This window comes from Galeopterus variegatus, unplaced genomic scaffold (assembly GCF_000696425.1).
Source record: "Galeopterus variegatus unplaced genomic scaffold, G_variegatus-3.0.2 Scaffold5308, whole genome shotgun sequence".
NCBI classification, from domain to species: domain Eukaryota; kingdom Metazoa; phylum Chordata; class Mammalia; order Dermoptera; family Cynocephalidae; genus Galeopterus; species Galeopterus variegatus.
In genome coordinates this window covers 55,434-75,988 of record NW_007731419.1, presented here as the reverse complement: position 1 = coordinate 75,988, position 20,555 = coordinate 55,434, and the positions used below count along the sequence as shown (strand labels likewise).

General features: G+C 34.8%; 1 protein-coding gene across 1 annotated transcript in view; it reads left to right on the top strand.

Annotated features, from left to right (window-relative positions):
- FBXL13 (F-box and leucine-rich repeat protein 13) overlaps positions 1–20,555 on the top strand; it is a 130,624-nt gene that overhangs the window by 74,972 nt on the left and 35,097 nt on the right. Inside the window, exons 8-9 of the mRNA XM_008589225.1 lie at positions 4,772–4,867; positions 8,435–8,567. Coding sequence (XP_008587447.1) covers positions 4,772–4,867; positions 8,435–8,567 — 229 coding nt within the window. The remainder of the gene's footprint in view (positions 1–4,771; positions 4,868–8,434; positions 8,568–20,555) is intronic.

Here is a 20,555-nt window from a genome sequence, read left to right as displayed (position 1 = left end):
CCAATATGATGATTGCAACTGGGGAGACACACAAATCAAGTAGCCCTGAAAATGTGTTCTGAAGAGGGCCAGCAGAGCTGAACATTTTAAAATCACAAGAAGGGAGAAGGGTCAAAGGAGAGAGAGAAGGACAGCCCCCCCTCATTACTTCATCAGGCTTTCTATTGGTTGTACATGACATATAGATTTGGGATTGTTACTACATGACATCCTACATGCAGGGATCTAGGATAAGGGTAATAGGAAGTATTCTAGGTTATTTTATGGCTTTCTAGCACCATTACGACTGCTACTAAGAAAAATGGTCTTATGTTAACATTTTCTAGGACAGGTAGATGTGATTACTGACTTATCTCAGATCTCCCAAGACACTGTAATGTAGCTAAACTAGTCAGAGTAGATTCTTTCACTTATCAAATAGTTTTGTAAAACTCTCTGGACCTGAGTTTGTTTGGTATTTATTTATGAGCAGATTTAAAATTCTGATTTGATTCCTTGTATTGTTGTTGTTATTATGTCCTTCAATTCATGAACATGAGATGTTTTTCCATTCATTCAGGTCTTTAATTTCTTTTGGCAATGTTTTGTAGTATTTAACCTCCTTAAATTTATTTCTAGGTATTTTATTCAAAGTGAGGTTATTGGAATAAAATATTTCAGGCATGCCAAAAATATAATATAATGAACATCTGGGTACTCACCACCCAGTTAACAAATAAAGCATAATAAATACAATTAAAGTCTCCTTGATTGCATTCTCTTTCCTCTCTAAGAGGTAACTGCTCTCTCAAATTTAGTATTTACCATTCCCTTAGGTAGTATGGTAGACAGAACCTTAATGGTCCAAAGATGTCCATGTCATAATCCTCAGAATCTGTGAATATGTTACCCTACATTACAAAAAAAGTCTTTTCAGATGTGATTAAGTAAGGACCTTGAGATGTGGAAATTATCCTGGATTATCTAGGTTGACCCAGTGAAATCACAAGAGTCCTTATAAGTAAGCAAAGGAGGCAGAACTTCTTATAATACACCTCTCTGAGGACCAGAAAAGCCCTAATATCTCCAGCTTTTAAGACCTAAAGATGTCTCCAAAGTTCTAGGGTTGACTTCTCCTTGAAATGTCAATTACTAGGGATCTTCTGGGCACCTTGGGAGCTTACTGGTCCAGGCTGTAATCATTGGACCTTCTTGGAGAGAAGAGATATTTTGTTATTGTTTTGTATCAGAGCAATTAACTAGACACATGGCTGCAGATCTAATCTTGATGGTTTGTGGAAAGTAAAATGTTTCTAGAAAAAGTGAACGCTAAACATTCTGTGTCTTTATATTATATAAACTTCCATGTCCCTAGAGTCATAGGGCTCTTTACAGGAGTACTGAGAAAAGAAAAATTTATTTCCTCACATTGATGTATTAACTGAAATTATCTTTCATCATGATTGTGGATTTGCCAATTTCTCCTTATAACTTTGTGGCTATGTTATTAGCTGCTTACACATTTAGGATTGTTATATATCTCTGGTGAATTGTTTGAATTGTTTCCTTTAATTATTATGTAGTTACCCTCTTTATCAGATAAGCTTTAAAAATCCACCTAAAATACAATACTAAACAAAATGAACACAAATGAATGAAAAGCTGATAACTACCATTTTACTCTCATTTCTTTGAGTTCAACTTTTTTAGGTTTCAAATATAAGTGAGATCATGCTGCATTTGTCTTTTTGTGCTTGGCAGAGTAGATTTTAAAAGTTTTCTCCACAAAAAATGGTATGTCAGGTGATGGATTTGTTAATTAGCCTGATGTAATTATTCCACATTGTAAACATACAAAATGTGATGTTGTACCCCATAAATATATACGATTATTATTTGTCATTTAAAAATAAAACTAAAAAAGGGCCGGCCCGGTGGCGCACTGCTACAGTGTGCCGCTTGGGAGCGCAGCGGCGCTCCCGCCGAGGGTTCAGATCCCACATACAGACCGGTTCCTGCTCACTGGCTGAGCGAGGTGTGGACGCGGCACTGAGGGTTGCGATCCATTGCCAGACATGAAAAAAAAAGACAAAAAGGAAAAAAAATAAATAAATAAAATAAAACTAAAAAAGAAAGCTGATAGTTATGTTAATATCAGGGGAAAACATTAAAGCAAAAAGCATTATTAAGGATAATTTTGTCTTCTAATCAGTGAACTTTGTTAAATTTATTGTGACTGTTGATATACTTGGATTTGTTTTTCTCATTTAACTATATACTATTTATTCTCTTTTTATATGCTTCTTTTTCCTCCTTATCTGCCTTTATTTATTGAGTATTTTTATTTTTATTTCTCACTCAAATTTTAATTTTTTATCGTTTTTGGTTCTTTTGGCAGTTAGTGCAGAGATCGAATGCTGGATCTATTTATTGAGTTTTAAAATCTACCCTCTTTTTCCTATTTTCATGTTTTAGAAGATATACATTCTGTTTCTACTATTTCACTGGTCACTCAAATATTTTTAACATGTGAATTTGTTAATAAAACCTAAAGTAAGGTTAACCTTTTTAGGTAAAACCTAAAGTAAACTTACCTAAAGTAAGTTAATATCTGTATTTTCTTCCTGAATTATAACTGGAATTTAGAACATTTTAACTCTGATTATTCCCTTAAATCTTAGAGTATTATTATTATCTACTGTTTTTGTTCCTCCTTCTTTTTGTGTCCCCACATTAGTCATCATCATTATACTCGTTTGTTATAAAGTTAGTAGCTTTCCCTGCATACTTATCAGATTCCGTGCCAATCATTACCATTTACATGTCACTCCTTTCTTCTGATTTCAGTGTTCTTTAGAAGATCCTTTGTGAAGAATCTGTTGGAAGCAAACTCAATCTTTGTCTTAAAGTGTCTTTACTTAATACTCATTCTTGAGTTGTAATTCACTTGCATATAGTACCTGTCATTGATAGTTATTTTCTGCTGACTTCTGCTTTATGTTGTTGCTGTCTAAATGACTTTTTTTTTTGTAGGTAATCTGTCTCTGGTTGACTTTAAGATTTTCCTTTGCTTCTGGTCTTTTGCAGTTTTACTGTAATGCCGTTGGTATTTTCATTTTCCTGCTTGGAATGTCTCATGCTTCTTGAATCTGAGAATTGTTGCCGTTCATCAGTTCTGGAACATGTTAATCTGTGATATTTTTGAATTTTGCTCTGATTCTATTCTCTCCATTCCCTCTTGGAAAGTCTATAGAGATGTATATTGGACCTTTTCATGTTATGTAATGTGTCTCTTAACTTTATATATTTCTTCTCTTTATCTTCTCTACACCTTATCCTCTGTAATTTCTTCAGATACATATTCCAGTTTACTGATTCTCTTTTCAGCTGTTTCATCTGCTATTTAACTCATCTATTAAGTTTTTAATTTCAATAATTATATTTTTAATTTCCATGAATTTGTTTTGGTCCTTTCACAGTCTACACAGTTCTCTTTGACAACATCTTTCTCAAGAGTTTTGTTTTTATTTTTGTTTCTCATCACTTTAAAGGTTTTATAATCATTATTGGACAATTTTATTAATAAAGTTATTGTTTTTATTTTTGCTGATTCTTATTGGATTTTTTTTTCTCACATGTTTTTCAGTTTTTGAGTGGGAGCCCATTTTGTTGAGGCTTAATCTTTGGGAATCCTGTAAGGCCTGCCTTGACCATGTGTCTTTTTAGAGAGAAAGATATTTATTTCTGCCAGATGTCTCAGAGTTATTACCATCTTGGAATCTCTTTGCTTATTAATGTATCAAATCCAGTCACAAAAGTAATAAATTTAAATTGGATTCCACAAATAATTAAAATTAAAATTCTAACACACATGAGAGCTGGTCTTTGGTTACAGATTCTTTGGGGTTTTTTTGTTTGTTTGTTTTGTTTTTTCATCTCAGGCTAGTACCTTAGTTTTTCTTTTGCCAATAGGTAATTTTTTTCCTGGCTCTCTATTTTATAATCCTAGATATCTCTCTCTCTCTCTGTCTCTCTCTCTCTCTGTCTTTCTCTGACCTAGTTACAACTACCAGCTTTGTACAAGCCTGGTGACTTTCTTCTGTCCCTGCATGGACAGTAATATCTGAACCTGTTATGAAAAAAGCAGCAACTATTCTCACTGCTCCTGCATCCCAAGCAACTATAGCATGAACACCTTATTACCAGTCTGAGATTACAAGGATTGTGGCTCTGGAGATTTCCTTTACTTTCTTGAAAACTGAGTTATGTTTTTTAAAAAGTGTTTGTTTTAGCATTTACTGATATTTGTATCAAAAGGGTTTCCTGATTTTCTAGTCTACCATTTTTCCAGAAATAGAAGCCAAGGTGGGCTTAATGATCTTTTCCAAGAATCCCATAATTTTAGAAAGAAATCTAGTTCAGTTCAGCAAACAATTATTGAACACCTTCTACATATCAGCTACTCTTTAGGGAAGTCACTAGTTTTCTAGCAGAGTTCCATCTTCATTCAGAAAATAAAACAAATGTACTTACTTTCCTCCATTCTTCTGCATCGATCAATTAAAAGGATCACATTACAAGAAAGTCATCAGCAGATAAGTTCAAATTAGATAAAGTTCATAATTCCAGATAAAATTATAGCATTTAAACTCCTGCTATGATGAATTACATTACGATTACTAACACACACACACACATACACACACACACACACACACACACACACACACAGGAGTTACATCAAGGTTTTCATATTTTTCAAAAATTGTGTATTTCTTTTCTTTGTGTTTAGGTTTTCTTCTACCTCACTTTAAGAGATGTGATAGTATGTAGTCAAGTTAGTCATGCCTGGATGTCGATGACACAAATAAGCTTATTGTGGAATGCTGTAAGTAGATGCTAACTGAATTATGTCTTTATTCTAGTTCTTAAAAAATAATGGACTTCTGTAGAGCCAACTGTAGTAGGGACCACCTTCTTCCTTGCTACCCTCTCTATGACCACTAGCAACAAGTGCATTTGTTTTTCTTTTGTCCAGGCACAATCCTGGAGGAAGAAATAAAGATAATAATGCTATTTCAAGTGTATTATTAGTATTTAAAATTTAAATGGTAGCTATAAGTGGAATATTATTTTTGGATTGAAACAAAGCCCCATTGTATTGAACAGTTTGTACCCCATCCTGGTTTCATTATTAATGTGTGCCTGTTTCCTTTTCATGGGCACAGGCTATATGTTTAGTCCTTGACTGTGGGAAAGACAGTTCAGAGTATGTGGTTTGTAATGGCCTTTTCATAATGCATAATTAAGAGGGGGTTGTTCTCCAAATATAAAGGATGACCTTAGTTTACCTGGCTGATGGTATATAAAATTGATGAGAGCAGGGCTTTACATGAGCTCTGAGTAGCGAGGGCTGATTGATAAAAATAACATTGATATCATAATATTGATAATATTTTCAGCTAAAAGTCAAGTTTGTGAATATCCCATTTCTCATTGCATTCTGAACAAAGCTATTCTTCAGGCTAAAAGGTTTGGTATAATTGTGCCATACTTGAACATTCACAAATATAAGGCGTCTTCAAAAAATTCATAGAAGGATTCCTATTATTTTAATTCCATTTTTCCACAGACTTTTTGAAGTACCCTCATAAAGGCAGAAATAAGATGCAGGGCAGCATACAATTGTGGAAAGAAATTTACTGAGAGCAAACTTAATTTCCTATCATGGCTCTGTTGTTCACTGCCATATGCTCATATTCGCTACGTCTTTACCCAGTAAGGTCTCCAAGCAGAAGTGTTGGCTTTTTTTTAACTCCTGCCAGGCTTCTGCAGGATCTGTCCTGATCTTAATATTGTACATATTCTTTCTCCTCCAGACCATTTGGATTCCTTTTTTTTTTCCTTTTTGTCTTTTTTACTGACCAGTGATGGGATCACAACCCTCGGTGTCGTGCCCGTACCGGGGACCGGCAACGGGATCACAACCCTCGGCACCGTGCCCGCACTGCGCTCAGCCAGTGAGCGGGAACCGGTCTCCACATGGGATCCGAACCCTCAGCGGGAGCACCACCGCGCTCCCAAGTGGCGCACTATCCAGTGCGCCACCAGGCCAGCCCTGGATTCCTTTTTTTAAAACTCCTTTATGGGTTTTCCAGAGGAAAAAGTAACATTCCCAAACATCTATCAAATAAGTACAAGATTTATTACTTTAATCCAGTGGTTCTCAAAGCAATGGTTTGGGACCAGCAGCATCAGCACTCCGGGAACTTGTTCGAAATGCAAATTGTCAGGCCTCACACCAGACCTGCTGAATCAGAAACTTTGGGGGTAGCAAATTAGTAACCTGTTTTTAGCAATCTGTACAGATGATTCTGATGCAGGCTAAAGTCTGAGAATCACTGTCTTAAACTAAAAATATGCTTAAGGCAGGATTACCTAATTTGTTAGCTAAGATGGGTTCAGTTAGATGGAATCAATTCTTTTCTTGCTGTTAGTGTACAGAATGAGAGTAGGATAATAGGATGGTGCTCTGATGGGATGGAAAGATATTTAGTTGACTTACGGAGCTAGAGTCCCTGGCACCTTGTCAGCTCCTCTTAGTTTCTTTGAGTGAGTTTTAGTTTCTGCAAAATGGCTCCAGTCCACCTATTCCCAGGTCAGGGAACACATGATATCATCAGACCTCCAATCATTACCGATAAGGAGGGGTTGGTGAAGTCAGCTGTTGACTGGACTTCATACAACAGAGACAATGTTGCCAGGGAACATTGATTGATGGCGTAAATGACCATAGGGGCTGAGATTAAAGCATCACCCAAGACACAGATAATAAAAGTCACTGGGGGACAGTATATGTTTGCTTTTTATTGTTGGCTGAGTCCTCTCCCCAATGTCTCTGTGGAACGAGAAACACAACCATGTTTCAAGTTACAAAAATAGTATAAAAGTAGTATTAGGGCAACCATAGTACAGAAATGTCAGCTTAGGAGTCCAAATTAGAAAATGCCAGAGTGTATGTGTGTCTGCACACATGCAAAGGCATTAGGAACATCCAGCAGGCTTTGTTTATGTGTTGTGTATTTTAGTCCTATTCCAAACTTGATTTTAAAAATTTCTTTACTCTATATTTTGTGCTGCTTTGTTATGTTTTTTGAACTAATAACAGTAGCTAATGTTTTTGAGTGCTGCCTATACGCCAGATGCTGAACTAAGCACTGCACTTGCATTTTCTCTATTTATCCCTGCGGCCTCCTGTGTTAGGCACTGTTACTTTTCCCATTTTACAGATGAAAAAACTAAGGCTTAGTTAAGTAAATGCCCAGGTTGTTAAGCGGCTGGGATGGAATTCAGACTCTGATCTGCCTAACTACACAGTGTGTGCTCTTAGTCACTAAATATTTATAAGAGAATGCCAGGTCTGTTATTTGCTTTTCCCCTAACTGGCAGCATAGAAGTTCTGCTCTCCAGGTTCTTTTAAAATAACATAATCTTGAACTCTGAGACCAGCTCTCATAAAAAGCTTGGCATTGAGGAGAAATATTCGTGAAAGATTCGAGTCCATTAACTCCTCTAGATGTTGTGCATTTCGTCCCTGAATTGAATCAGCCAATCAGACAGCAGCATATTTGGACTGTTTTGCTTTAGTTTTCCTCTTTTGGAATTGTGTGTGTTTGTTTTGTTTTTGTTTTTGCCATGAATTCAGCTTCTGTCTGGTGTTGTGTTGTATGGAAGTCCCTCAATTTATTTAAGCAGTCTCCTACTGAACTACTGAAGGGTATTTGGATTCTTTCCTATCTTTCCTATTAAAATCCTGTAGTGAACATCATATTTCTCTCTCTCTTTTTTTGGGACACATCTGTGATTATATCTGCAAGATAAATTCCTAGAAGTAGAATTGTTACAGCAAAGTTTGGATTAATTTCTAGTCACAAAAGTGTATGAAGTTATGGTATGAAGTTTTGCTCCAAAATTTTCTTAGCTCTCTATACTTTTTGATATCTGATATCTCACAAGAGAGACTGCACATTATCTCATATGCTAAGAAGCCATTTTGCATTTACATTTTTTGTCTTAAGTGTGCTATATTTTTCATCAGCCAATTCAAGTCATTTTTGGAAACAAATAGAAATATGTGTATGTGTGTGTGTTCCTTATTTTATTATGAAATTCGTAAACCTACTAACTAGAACACTCTAACATGCCAGTCTTTTTTTTTTCTATTGGAAATGATGTGATAAGAGCTTATAAAATATTTAAAATTTTTATATGAAACAGATCTTTTTATTTCTTAATGTCTTTTATTTATCCTTTTTAGACTAATTTTTCCTACTAAATAGACCACTCTAACATGTCAGTCATTTTTTTCTATTTGAAAATGATGTGATAAAGAGCTTTTAAAATATTTAAAATTTTTACCTGAAACTTCTTAATATATTTTGTTTATCCTTTTTAGATTGATTTTTCCACAGCGAAAAATGTGCTTACAGATAAATATGTAGTGTCTACTTTGCAAAGGTGGCGTCTAAATGTGCTGAGTTTGAATTTTCATGGTTGTCTTCTCCGACCAAAAACTTTGAGATCTGTCAGTAAGTATGTTTATTACAACTATCTGTCTTGCTTTCTTGTCTTCTAATTAAACAAATATAAAGAAAAGTATAAATAAAATGGAAACTTCAGCAACCATCTTAGCTCATAAGGATGCCAATTACGACCATTTAAAAAGCTTATAGTGTGGTCAACTCTTACTGGAGGGTACATCCTGGGAGTTGGTCCTTTGTCCATTCTTCTTGACCACTTTTATTTTGTCTGGCATTTGTCTATCTATGTATCATCAAGTTATCTACTAAAAAAATACAACACAAGAACATATTTTCATTTAAAAAAAATCTAATGAGACAGCAAAAGTGTCTCCTTTCATCTCCCTCAAACCCATTCACTTACTCAAAGGCACCCAGTGGTATCAGTTTTCCAACTGTTTTTCTAACATACATTTATATATGTGTGATTAAAAATACACAATTTAAATTTTTAACTTGAAAGGGATCATGTTCTTTTATATTTTCTTTTAAGTCTTGGAAATCTTTCCATGTACATATAGATCTTCTAAATTCTTTTTAAATACTGTTGTAAAAGTATTTTCCATATTATAGATGTACTATAGTTTATTGAACCTTTTTCCCATTGATGAACATTGTGTTTATTTCCAATTTTTTCCAGACTACTTTGTACTTTCATTGTGATATTTGTCTTTAACCTATGTCTCCTTTGAGATGCATTTTTTACTTACCATATATACTTCTGGAAATGAGAGAAACAATATATTTCAAAAAAGTATACATTTATACTGATTCCAGATAATGAGAAAGTGTGCTATATACATGTGTAGATATTGACTTGGATAAGTCTAGAGATATTAATGGGTAAAATCAAGTTGCAGAATGATATATATATATATAATCTAATACCATTTCTATATACAATTTTTCAAGGTGCTAAATAATATATATACTTTACTTTTTGTTTTGAAATAATTTCAGTAATATATATATTTTAAGGACACACACACACAGAGTAATGTAAAAAGTATGCACGGGAATGAAAACTCCAAATGCAAGGTAGCAGTTATGAAAGTAGGTGGAGAGAATTTAATGAGGTGGGAAAGAGGTACACAAGGAGTTTTAACCATATCTTAAATTTTTTAATTGAAAAAAGAAATTATACAAGTGGCATAATTCTGATTGATATATTGCTGGTGCTGTAGAAAGCTATAGTTTTTTGTATGATGTTATTGTATCTGACCACATATTAAATGCTGTTCTTGGTTTTAACAGTTTGTCAGTTGATTATCTTGGGTTTTTCAGATAGGCTATTATCATCTGGGAATATAGACAGTTTTATTTACATTCATCTCCATTTTCACCTTTTTTTACCCCCATTTTATTACATTGCTTAGGACCCCCTTTGCAGTGTTGAAAAGTAGCAGGGATATGAAGCAATCTCATCTGGTTTTGACTCCTTTCTTTTTATATTTGTAATGAGAATAATGTTAATGTTGTTATATCTTTTAATTTCTGGGATGCACTCTATATGGGGATATAATGCTGTTCTAACTTTTCAGCAGCCATCTCTTGTATATTCATCATCCAATCTGGTCACATCTGCCTTTGGATTTTAGGAGCTATTAATTTCTGATCCACCAAGACCATTCCTGCTGTGTCTTCCAGGCACGTTATAAATTTTTGAAAAAAGAACTTGTTTCTCAGAATTTGGCCAGCTGAACATGTGCTTAGTCTTCCATTTTGAACCAATTTCTTGCTTTGTAGTAATAAAAAGTTAATATAATCATTATAAATCTTAATGTGTTAGCCACCCAAACTCTCTCTCTGTCTCTCTATTTCTGTCTCTCCCTCTCTCTCTATATGTATGTACATATATATGCATACATATATATAACATATGAAATATACATAGAAAATGTACTATTAAATAAATCTACATTTTCTGAAGAAAGAAAATAGACTACAGATGCAACATTCAAGTTTTAGGTTTAATCTAAGATTTTCATAATAGCAATGATAATTGAAATGCGGAATGAGTTTCTGAGGAATGGCAGGGCATGTGTCTCTAGAAGCTTTTAGTTTATTTAATTGAGATAAATTCATATAACATAAAATTCACCATTTTAACCATTTTAAAGAGTACAATTCAGTGGTTTTTAGTATATTCACAATATTGTGCAACCATCACCATCATCTAATTCTAGAACATTTTTATCAGCTCCCAAAAGAAACCCCATAACCATTCTGCCTTTTATTTCTTTTTCTTTTTTTTTTCCTTTTTTTGTCTTTTTTACTGACCAGTAACGGGATCGCAACCCTCGGTGTTGCACCCGCACCGTGCTCAGTCAGTGAGTGGGAACCGGTCTGTATGTGGGATCTGAACCCTCGGCGGGAGCGCCGCCGCGCTCCCAAGCGGCGCACTCTCCAGTGCGCCACCAGGCCGGCCCTTATTTCTTTTTCTTACCTAATTGCTCATGCTAGAACTTCAGTGCTGAATGTAAGTGGTGACAGCAGACATTCCTGTCTTGTTCCTAACCTCAGGAGGAAAGTTTTTAGTATTTCACCCTTAAGTAAGATGTTAGCTGTGGGTTTTTTTAAAAATGCCCTTGATTGGGTTGAGGAGTTTCCCTTATATTCCTACTTTGTTGAGTGTTTTTAATCATAAAAAAGGTGTTGGATTTTGTCAAATGCTTCTTCTGCATCAACTGAGATGGATTTTTTCCCCTTCATTCTATTAATATCATCTGTATTATATTGATTTTTATATGTTGAACTACACTTGCAACCCTGAGATAACTTGTTCATGGCATATAATCCTTTTAATATGTTGGGGGATTCTATTTGCTAAATTTTGCTGAGGATTTTTGCATTTATATTTATATTTTTGTTTTGCATTATATTATTTATATTTATAATATTTTTAAAAATATTAGTCTGCAGTTTTCTTTTTTTGTGATGTCTTTGTCTTGCTTTCTTATCAGGGTAATACTGGCTTCATGAAACAACTTGAGAAGGATTGGTGTTAAATTTTTTTTTTTAATGTTTGGTAGAATTTTCCAGTGAAGCCATCTGGTCCTATGCTTTTCTTTGATAGAGGTTTTTGGATTGTTGATTTAATATCTTTGCTTATTATAGATCTGTTTAGATTTTCTGTTTCTTCTTAAGTCAATTTTGGTAATTTGTATGTTTCCAGGAATTCCATGTGAGTTATCTATTTTGCTGGGGAACAATTGTTCATAATATTCTCTTATAATCCTTTTTATTTCCATAAAGCCAGTACTAATGTACCCACTATCATTTCTTATTTTCTTAATCGGTCTAGATAAAGAGTTGTCAATTTTGTTGATTGTTTCAAACAACCAAATTTTGGTTCTTTTTTTTTATTGTGGTAAAATAGATATAACATAAAAATTACCATTTTAACTACTTTTAAGTGTACAGGTCTGTGCCATTAAGTACATTCAGGTGGTTGTACAAACATCATCACCATCCATCTGCTGAACTTTTTCATTTTCCAAAACTGATACTTATCCATTAAGCACCAACTTCCCATATCCCTTCTTTTCCTAGACCCTGGCAACCACCATTTTACTTTTTGTCCCTATGAATTTGATGACTCTGGGTACCTCATATGAGTGGAATCATACAATAATTGTCCTTTTGTGACAGGCTTATTTCACTTAGCATAATGTCTTCAAGGTTAACCCACATTGTAGCATATGTCAGAATGTTCTTCATTTTTAAGGGTGAATAATATTCTATTGTATGTGTATACCATGTCTTGTTTATCCATTCTTCCATCAATAGACATTAAGATTGCTTCTACCTTTTAGCTATTGTGAATAATGCTACTATGAACATGGCTCAAACAACTTTATTTTCATTGATTCTCTCTACTGTTTTTCTATTCTCTATTTTGTTCATGTCTACTCCAATCTTTATTATTCTCATTGCTTTGGGTTTAGTTTGCCCTTCTTCTTCTAGTTTCTTAAGGTGGATATTGATTTGAGGCCTATTTTCTTTTTCTTCTTTTTAATAAACTATTTTTTAGAGTAATTTTAGGCTCTCAGTAAAATTGAACAGAAGGGACAGAGATTTCCCACAGACCCCTTATCCCATATATACATGGCCTCCCCCATTATCAACATCCCACACCAGAGTGGTACATTTGTTATAATTGGTGAACCTACACTGACACATCATTATCACTCAAAGTCCATAGTTTACATTAGGGTTCTCTCTTGGTGTTGTACCCTCTATGAGTTTGGACAAATTTATAATGACACATATCTACCATTATAATATCGTGCTGTGTCACCTCTCCCCCAGGGAGACAGAGATGCAAAAAGGATTACTCAAAGCCTATTTCTTCTGAGCAGTGAGAAGCCCCAAAGGGGTTAATTTCCATGAACCCTCAAGAGAGAAGGATTCCTTGGAAAATTAACAACCAAACTGGGGTCTTCTCTCAGTATTTATTCTCCAGGCCAGAAAATTACAGAAAAGGAACACAGGTGGTTACAAAAAGAACAGTAAGATAATTGTCATGGCAACAGTCATTAGGTTTAATTGCACCAAGGGCATTTGTCCTTGGAGCCAGCAATTTTGCTGTGTTACAGTTCTTAGCTACAACAGAGACTTTAGCCTGTGGAAAGTTTCCTGTCTTTTGCAAGCTTAACATTTCTATGTGTAATTTTTAAAAGTTAGGTTATACCTGAAACTACAGGGCTTTGAAAACTAGGCCCTGTGAAATACATTTGCTTTATAAATGTTGGTATACTCTACAGCTCCCCTGTTTTATTTATTTAACTAAAAGAAAAAGCAAGAGCTATGGATCACATTTTCACAGTTAAGACAAAAGCATTTTGTTAAAGCAAAGTTAGTATCATTTAGCATGGCAAGTCCTTTTAATTTATTCCAGGTGGGGACTGATGATGTCATCGTCTCTCGGGGCAGTTGCATTGGCATCATTCCTGGTGCTATGAATTGGGGTGTAATTACCAGTTGTTGAAACTCCAGAATGGGGTTCTGTTCCATATAATAGTTGATTTTGAGTCCATAGAGTTTGTTAGTGTTCACCCATCCAGGACACTACTGTTTCCAAAACACCTAGTCTTTGTAAAATTTTTTTGATCAATTATAAATCTTTTGTTTAAGAACAGGATGTCTCATCCAAGTTACAAACACCCTTGTTAAGGCTGAGAAAATTTAGAGAACTGCTTTTGTAGACAAGATATTATTTTCCCCTTTACGATAAAAGGACTCCTCATAAAAGCATTGTTGATCAATATTTTGATTGAAAAGTTTTTACTTTTCTTTGTATAGATCCCTCAGTGCTGGGAAGGCTGATTCCCAGGTTGTCATGTCCCACGTTGGGGGGAAAGATGAAGCAGCAAGACGAAACAGCAGTTAGGCCAAATTATGGCAACATGAAGAGGGGTCAGCAACTTAAAAGAGACATGCTATCTTATAACCAAAGTTTTAAATTATGTCCTATTATAAAGAGAGAGAGTTAATTTTTATGAAAGTAGCCACACTGTCATAATAATCATAAAGATACTTAAAGTTATTAAATTTGGGGGAATCAAATAAAGAGAAAACAAATGCTTTAATTTCTGTTCTAAATGATATTTTACCAAACTGTTGTCAGTTATAGATAGCTTAAGTGAGAGAGTTTTCTTAAACCTGGAAAACAAAACATTAAGAGAACCAGCAGTGTTTTAAAATAAGGAAATTGTAAAAACCCGTAATTCTCTTTAATCAGTTCATTAATTAACTTTTGTTGTTTTGACCTTGGTGAGTAATTTTATAAACCCATCAGTCTCTTCATTAGAATTTTGTAAATTTAGTTTAAAGGTATGAACTCAAAGTTTGTCAGAAAACTGTACCTATCAGAGTTTTTTTCATGAAATATTTGAAGACATAACATTTTAAAATTATAATTGAATCAAGATTATGACCAGTAGCATTTATATCTAGACACAGATTTCCAAGAACCTTACAAGGTTTGGGAACACATATTTATAACATCTCAATATTGACAATGCTTTCCCATATAGTCTAATTTATCAAATAAGCCAATTAGTTTTGATACATCTTTTATAAAGGCTTTGAGAATCTCCAGGGCCCTTGGAACTCATCAAATTTAATTTAAGTCAAAAGGTTGAGCTTTCAGAATTTGGTTTTGGAAAGTTTGTCAAATACAAAGGCTTAAAACACTTAATTGAATAAGATCACAAATTACTATAAAAAATAAAACCAAAGTGACAAAGGATTTCAAAGGGAGAGAGCACAAGAAATTATCATGCACAACTTAAAAGACCTCTAGAAAAGACAAATGTAATCCTGTTTATTAAACCCAGGCAATGATGTGTGCTGATAAGAACATTTTTATGCATTCAGGTTAGTAAATAGGCATCCATTTGTCAGAGCAAATTACACAAAGCCCTGTTTGAGCCTCAGCTATTTTTACCAAATAAATTTTTATGGTTTTCTAGCCAAAAACTTGGTGTATAAATCTATACCCTTATCAGATAATGTTAACTAGGGCCTTTGAGATATTGGGCATAGGTCCCCTTTCACTAGCCATCCTGAGTCTCAAGTATCCACCTGGCATTTAGGGCCAAGTGGAATCCAGAGAGGCAGAGGGCAGCATTTACAAAGATAATGTCTAAAAGATATTGTTTCTCTCAGCGTGGCCAGGAGGCAGAGCTGAGATAAGGAGGTGAACTTATTGGGTTTTGTCCTGCAACTGGTGGCCCATGTGCTGTGGACATATTATGTCCTCTGATCTCACCATGGCTCTCTGTTTAGTGTCCAGAATTTAGAGGCTTAAAACTAAACACAAACTAACAACAAGACATGTGCAGGGCTTTGGGAGAAGCCCAGAAGCCATTTTTCTTACAGCATTTAGTCCTCAAACAAATTAAACAAGTATCAAAATACCACAAAATGTGTTGACCAAAAAAAAAATTTAGGCAAAAGGTTTAAATCAAATTTTGAAAACACATCTATTTTATCAACAATTTAGAAAATTAAAATCACATGAACTTGAAAAGTGTACTTATTCATTTAATGAGCATGCATTAATCATAAGCCAATTTGGTACCATGCAGACAGTACAAACACACATACAGACATGAACATATAGACATAACATACAGCTTACATACATATATATATACGGACATAAGAAACAAGAACAAATAAGGATCTTATAGGTTTTGTTTACTAGTATGAAAGGACAGTTAGGTTTAGATTGTGTTTCTAAAGAAAGTTAGAGCCTATCAGTGAGGCTTCACCCTGTTTTAAAGAAAGCAAGGTAACAAACTTACATTGTAAAGCAAAGTATGCAAGCCTTTTCAAGAAGATGCAGAGAAAGTTTTCTTTTTTAAAAAAAATGGCATGGAACTTTACCAGAGGATTTTGTGAAGAAATACATAGATAAGCCTAGAAGAAAATTTAGAAGTCTGTTTAAGATAACCAACTGGATACCAGAAAACTTAAGACCATCTAGTTAAACAGGTAGATTTTAGTCTAGTTTTTGTTTCTCAAATGGGCTACTGAACTTAAGGGCTGAGCTAATGAAAGCCATTTGACTGTTGAGGTTTTCAGGAGAAGAGCAGTAGACCCAAAAGGGGTCTGGTTGGCACCATGGCTGCTCTTCTTCATAAAACCCCAGAGTCTTTGACAGAAAAGAGTAGCACATGCAGTTAAGAAAAGACCCACTGCTTTTAAGAGAGAAGAGAAGCATTGTGCAGATAAGAAAGAAAAACATGCTCAAACAAAACCAACATTGCAAAGATATATTAACTTCTCTTACTTTAGATTGTCCAATTTAAAAGTTTTTTCAGTCACCGGCAAAGATTAAATTTTATCCTTTTTGGTGACATAAACATGTCTTAGTTTTTAGTTAAGGTCTTGAATAGGTCTCAGAGTGACTTGACATAGATTCCAAGTTATTAGGTGGGAAGCTTTAATGAGACCCATTGCATAATTAACCAGTGACCAATTTGTTCCCAAATTCTTACATTAAGGCTCCCTTCCTTGTGGTATCAAGGACATGGTTGTTTAATATCCACTAACAGTTTTACAAGCTGCCGTTCAGTTACTTTACAGCCAGCTGCTTTAAGGAGACACTGGAGTTGTAATGTATGCTGAGTCTCCCCTTTTGTTAATGAATTATCCATATTTTAAAAGTGAAAAAAAAGGGGGGGAGAAATACCTTTGGGGTTGAAAAGACCTAACTTGACCTGCTGCAGGTGTGGACCTCTAACCGAGAACTGCCTGTGACCTCCTTTACTGGGGTGAGTCTCCCATACTGGGATGAGTGGTTGCTTACCGGGATGAATAAATATAAATGTTGGACATCCTTTTCTTATCCAGGGCTTGGCAGGTTGGTCTCCAATCCGTGGAGCCAGAAGTCCTAACATGGGGCACCATTTGTCACCACTGAGTAGTTTCATTCCCCTGAAAATTCTCTGTGCTCTGTCTATTCATCCTTCCTCCCCACCCTTGGGAAGCAGTGGTCTTTTTATTATCTCTATAGTTTTGCCTTTTCCTGAATGTCATATAGTTAGAATCATACAGTACAGTATGTAGCCTTTTCAGATGGTCTTCTTTCACTTAGTAATATGCATTTATGTTTCCTCTGTGTCTTTCCATGGCTTGATAGCTCATTTCCGTTTACTGCTGAATGATATTCCATTGTCTGGATGCACCACACTTTATTTGTCCATTCACCTACTGAAGGACGTCTTGGTTGCTCCCAGGTTTTGGCAATTGTGAATAAAGCTGCTAAAACATCTATGTGCAGGTTTTTGTGTGGACATAAGATTTTAACTATTTTGGGTAGATACCACGGAGAATGATGGTCAGATTGTATCATAACAGTGTATATAGTTTTGTAAGAAAGTACAAAACTGTCTTCCAAAGTGGCGGTACCATTTTACATTCTCATCAGCAATGAACGAGAGTTTCTTTTATTGTTCCACATCCTTTCTAGCATTTGGTGTCGTCAGTGTTCTGGTTTTGGCTGTTCTAATAGTTGTGTGGTGGTATCTCATTGTTGTTTTAATTTACATTTCTCTGATGGCATATGATGTGGAGCATCTTCTCATATACTTACATCTTTTTGGCGAGGTGTCTGTTATGGTCTTTGGCCCATTTTTCAATTCGGTTGTCTTCTTACTGTTGAGTTTTAAGAGTTCCTTGTAAATTTTGGATAACAGTCCTTTGTCAAATGTGTCCTTTTGCAAATATTTTCTCCCAGTCTGTGGCTTGTCTTTTCATTCTCTTAATCCATTTTCTTTTTAAATATAGGCACTTATAGCTATAACCTTCCCTAGGTTTTTTACATGCTTCCACATAAAGACTTTTCCTGATGCTTAGGTACAAGGCCCACTGGAAAGTTTGGGATGGAGAGGAAATGGGCAACATGAGGTTATACCTTGTGTAGGGAGTACAGAGAGGGTCAAATAATGAAAAAGCCAAAGTCAAATTCTCTACTATGCAGTGGGCATATTGACCATTGATCTGATATATCATACCAGATAATGATATATCTTATATATGTCATATATATAACTAGTATAAACATATATCTTATATATGACAGTCATATATGTAAACTACTATATATCTGATACATGTCATATAGATGTAATTTATATTTGTATCTGAGGTCAAGATGGCCTAAAATATTTTCTTGCTTTAAATTTTTTGATATTTTGTTGTCTACCTAAAAAATACTTAATTTAGTGTTTATCTGGAAATATAATTCTTAGTACAAATGTCTTTGTCAAGGAAATAATTAAGCATGCAAGCTTGAGTAGACCTTGACTTTTTAAAGAAAGCAAATGTAATGTCTGCCTCATCTTTTGTGATGTTATTAATTTGCCAAAGACTATTTATAAAGCAAGTTTTAATTCCAGCAACTTGAATGTATGAATGACAAAAACCATTCTCAGAGATGTTTTAGCTTTACCATTTTCCCCGCCAGCTAAGGTCAGTTCATCTATTGGTGTGTCTATAATTACACACATTTATGGCAAGAAGTTTGGCTTCCTGATTGTTAGATTGAAGGTTAACATTGGCTGATCTTTCGGGTTGTTTGGCTGACTGGATATAACTGTCATACTTGTAATCCGTATGTCAGTAAATCTTTAGAAGAAAATTAACTCTAAAAATCTTATCTTAAAATGTTTAAAAGGCAGATGAGATCACAGGTTTACAGAATTTAGGCAAGTAGATTCTCATTACAGAGTCATTTCTATTTGCCAGAGCAGGAGACTTATTCAGATTTCTCAGAAACAGACATGAATTGATCCAGGGCGTAGGCTCCAGAGGAGGGAATGATTAATAAATGAAAAAACTGAGCTGCCTAAATCTTAATTTCTTTCCCAAATAACCAAACATTAGGTCAGAGCCAATTTAGGCTTAAGACCCAGGAGGCCTCAGATTACAGTAAATCTTGTTTACTTTAGAAAAAGCAGGGAATATTAGGACTAGCAGGAAAGTTTTATAAAAAAAATTTTATCCAGATATTGATGTAATAAACATATATGTTCAAATATGTGTATGACAGGATTGTCGTATATTTGACTACTGTAAAATATACTTTTGAAAATCTTCTGAACATTATCTATTGAACACAAGGATAGTTCAAAGTCAAGTTATTAGAGTAACTATCAAGTAAGAAATTGGTAGAAGAGGAAGCGTCTAATTGTTTGTTCTATTGTGGATCAACTCTGCTTCCCTGAACTTGGATACAGAGATTGGGCAAATATTAACCTTAAACTTTCAAAAATGCACTTCAATTTTGGCCTTGAGAGATATTAGCAACTCCAACTGACTGACTTTTGGATGGTAGATTATTTTCTATTTCAATGTGTTCCAGAGCTTTATTTCCAAATATATCCCTAGGGATGATACTGAATATAAAAATCAACCAATAAAATTCCTAACTAGCTTCTAAAACTTAAACCAGAGAACAACTTGGGCTCTTTCTCAGAATCAGATTTTATCTCATTTTATTCCAGAGTCCTCTTGCTTCCAATGTGATCCTCCTGTCTCCTACTGAGGTCACACCAGGCTTTCTCCATTATAAAATCTTGGCTGTTTCAGGTCCCGTTCCGTCTCCACTTTGAGGCTCATGAACAATAATAAATGAATTTGTTACATCTCTCTGTTAATACTTCAAATTTAACAGCTGCTGTTAATGCCTCATAGTGAATAATGTGGGGATTTGCACAGAGAACCAATATCTCTAAGTCTCCACCTCTGACCCAAACCACTGGTAAAATGGGCAGCGTGATTAGAACCTCACAATCCAGTCATTTTCTGAAGCACCAACAACTCCAGCAATTCCAACTTCCCATTCTCTTGGTTTCCTGTTCATATTAATACAGATTTAAATGTCTTGGACCAAAGACTCTCTCCTGACAACTGCCCTAATGAGTGCTCCTGGAGAGAAAAGCTTAACCATACTGGTACCTGCTCCTTTTTTAGAGTCTGGTTCTGGAAATTCTGATGCCAGTCAGCCATGGCCAAGGGAAACTTTAAGAGCATCCTGCAGACTTGCACTGCAGAAAGGGAATCCTGGCTCTGCCACCTGCCAGTTGTGTGGCTTTGTCCAAGTTACCTAAACTCTAAGCTTGGATTCCTCATCTATAAAAGGTAGATAATATTGCCTATGTCAGAGAGTCCTTCTGAGAACTAGAAGTGGAATATATGAAGCTCTTAGCACAGTGTCTGGCATCTAGGAAGTGCTTAAAAAATGCTCAATACTATTTGTCATATACCATCTGCCATCCTTTGGGAGTTTGTGCAAATATCAAATAAGACCAGCTGCTAAACTTTGTAGGAAATTCTTTATACGAGAAATGAAAATGTATTCAACTCAGTGTGAAAAGGAAATTTCTATAAAAAGGAAAAAGTTGTATTTCACTAGGGATTAGTACATATTTCTTTTCACTTTCTTTTTCTTTTTTTTTTTTTTTTTTTTTTTTTTTTTTTTTT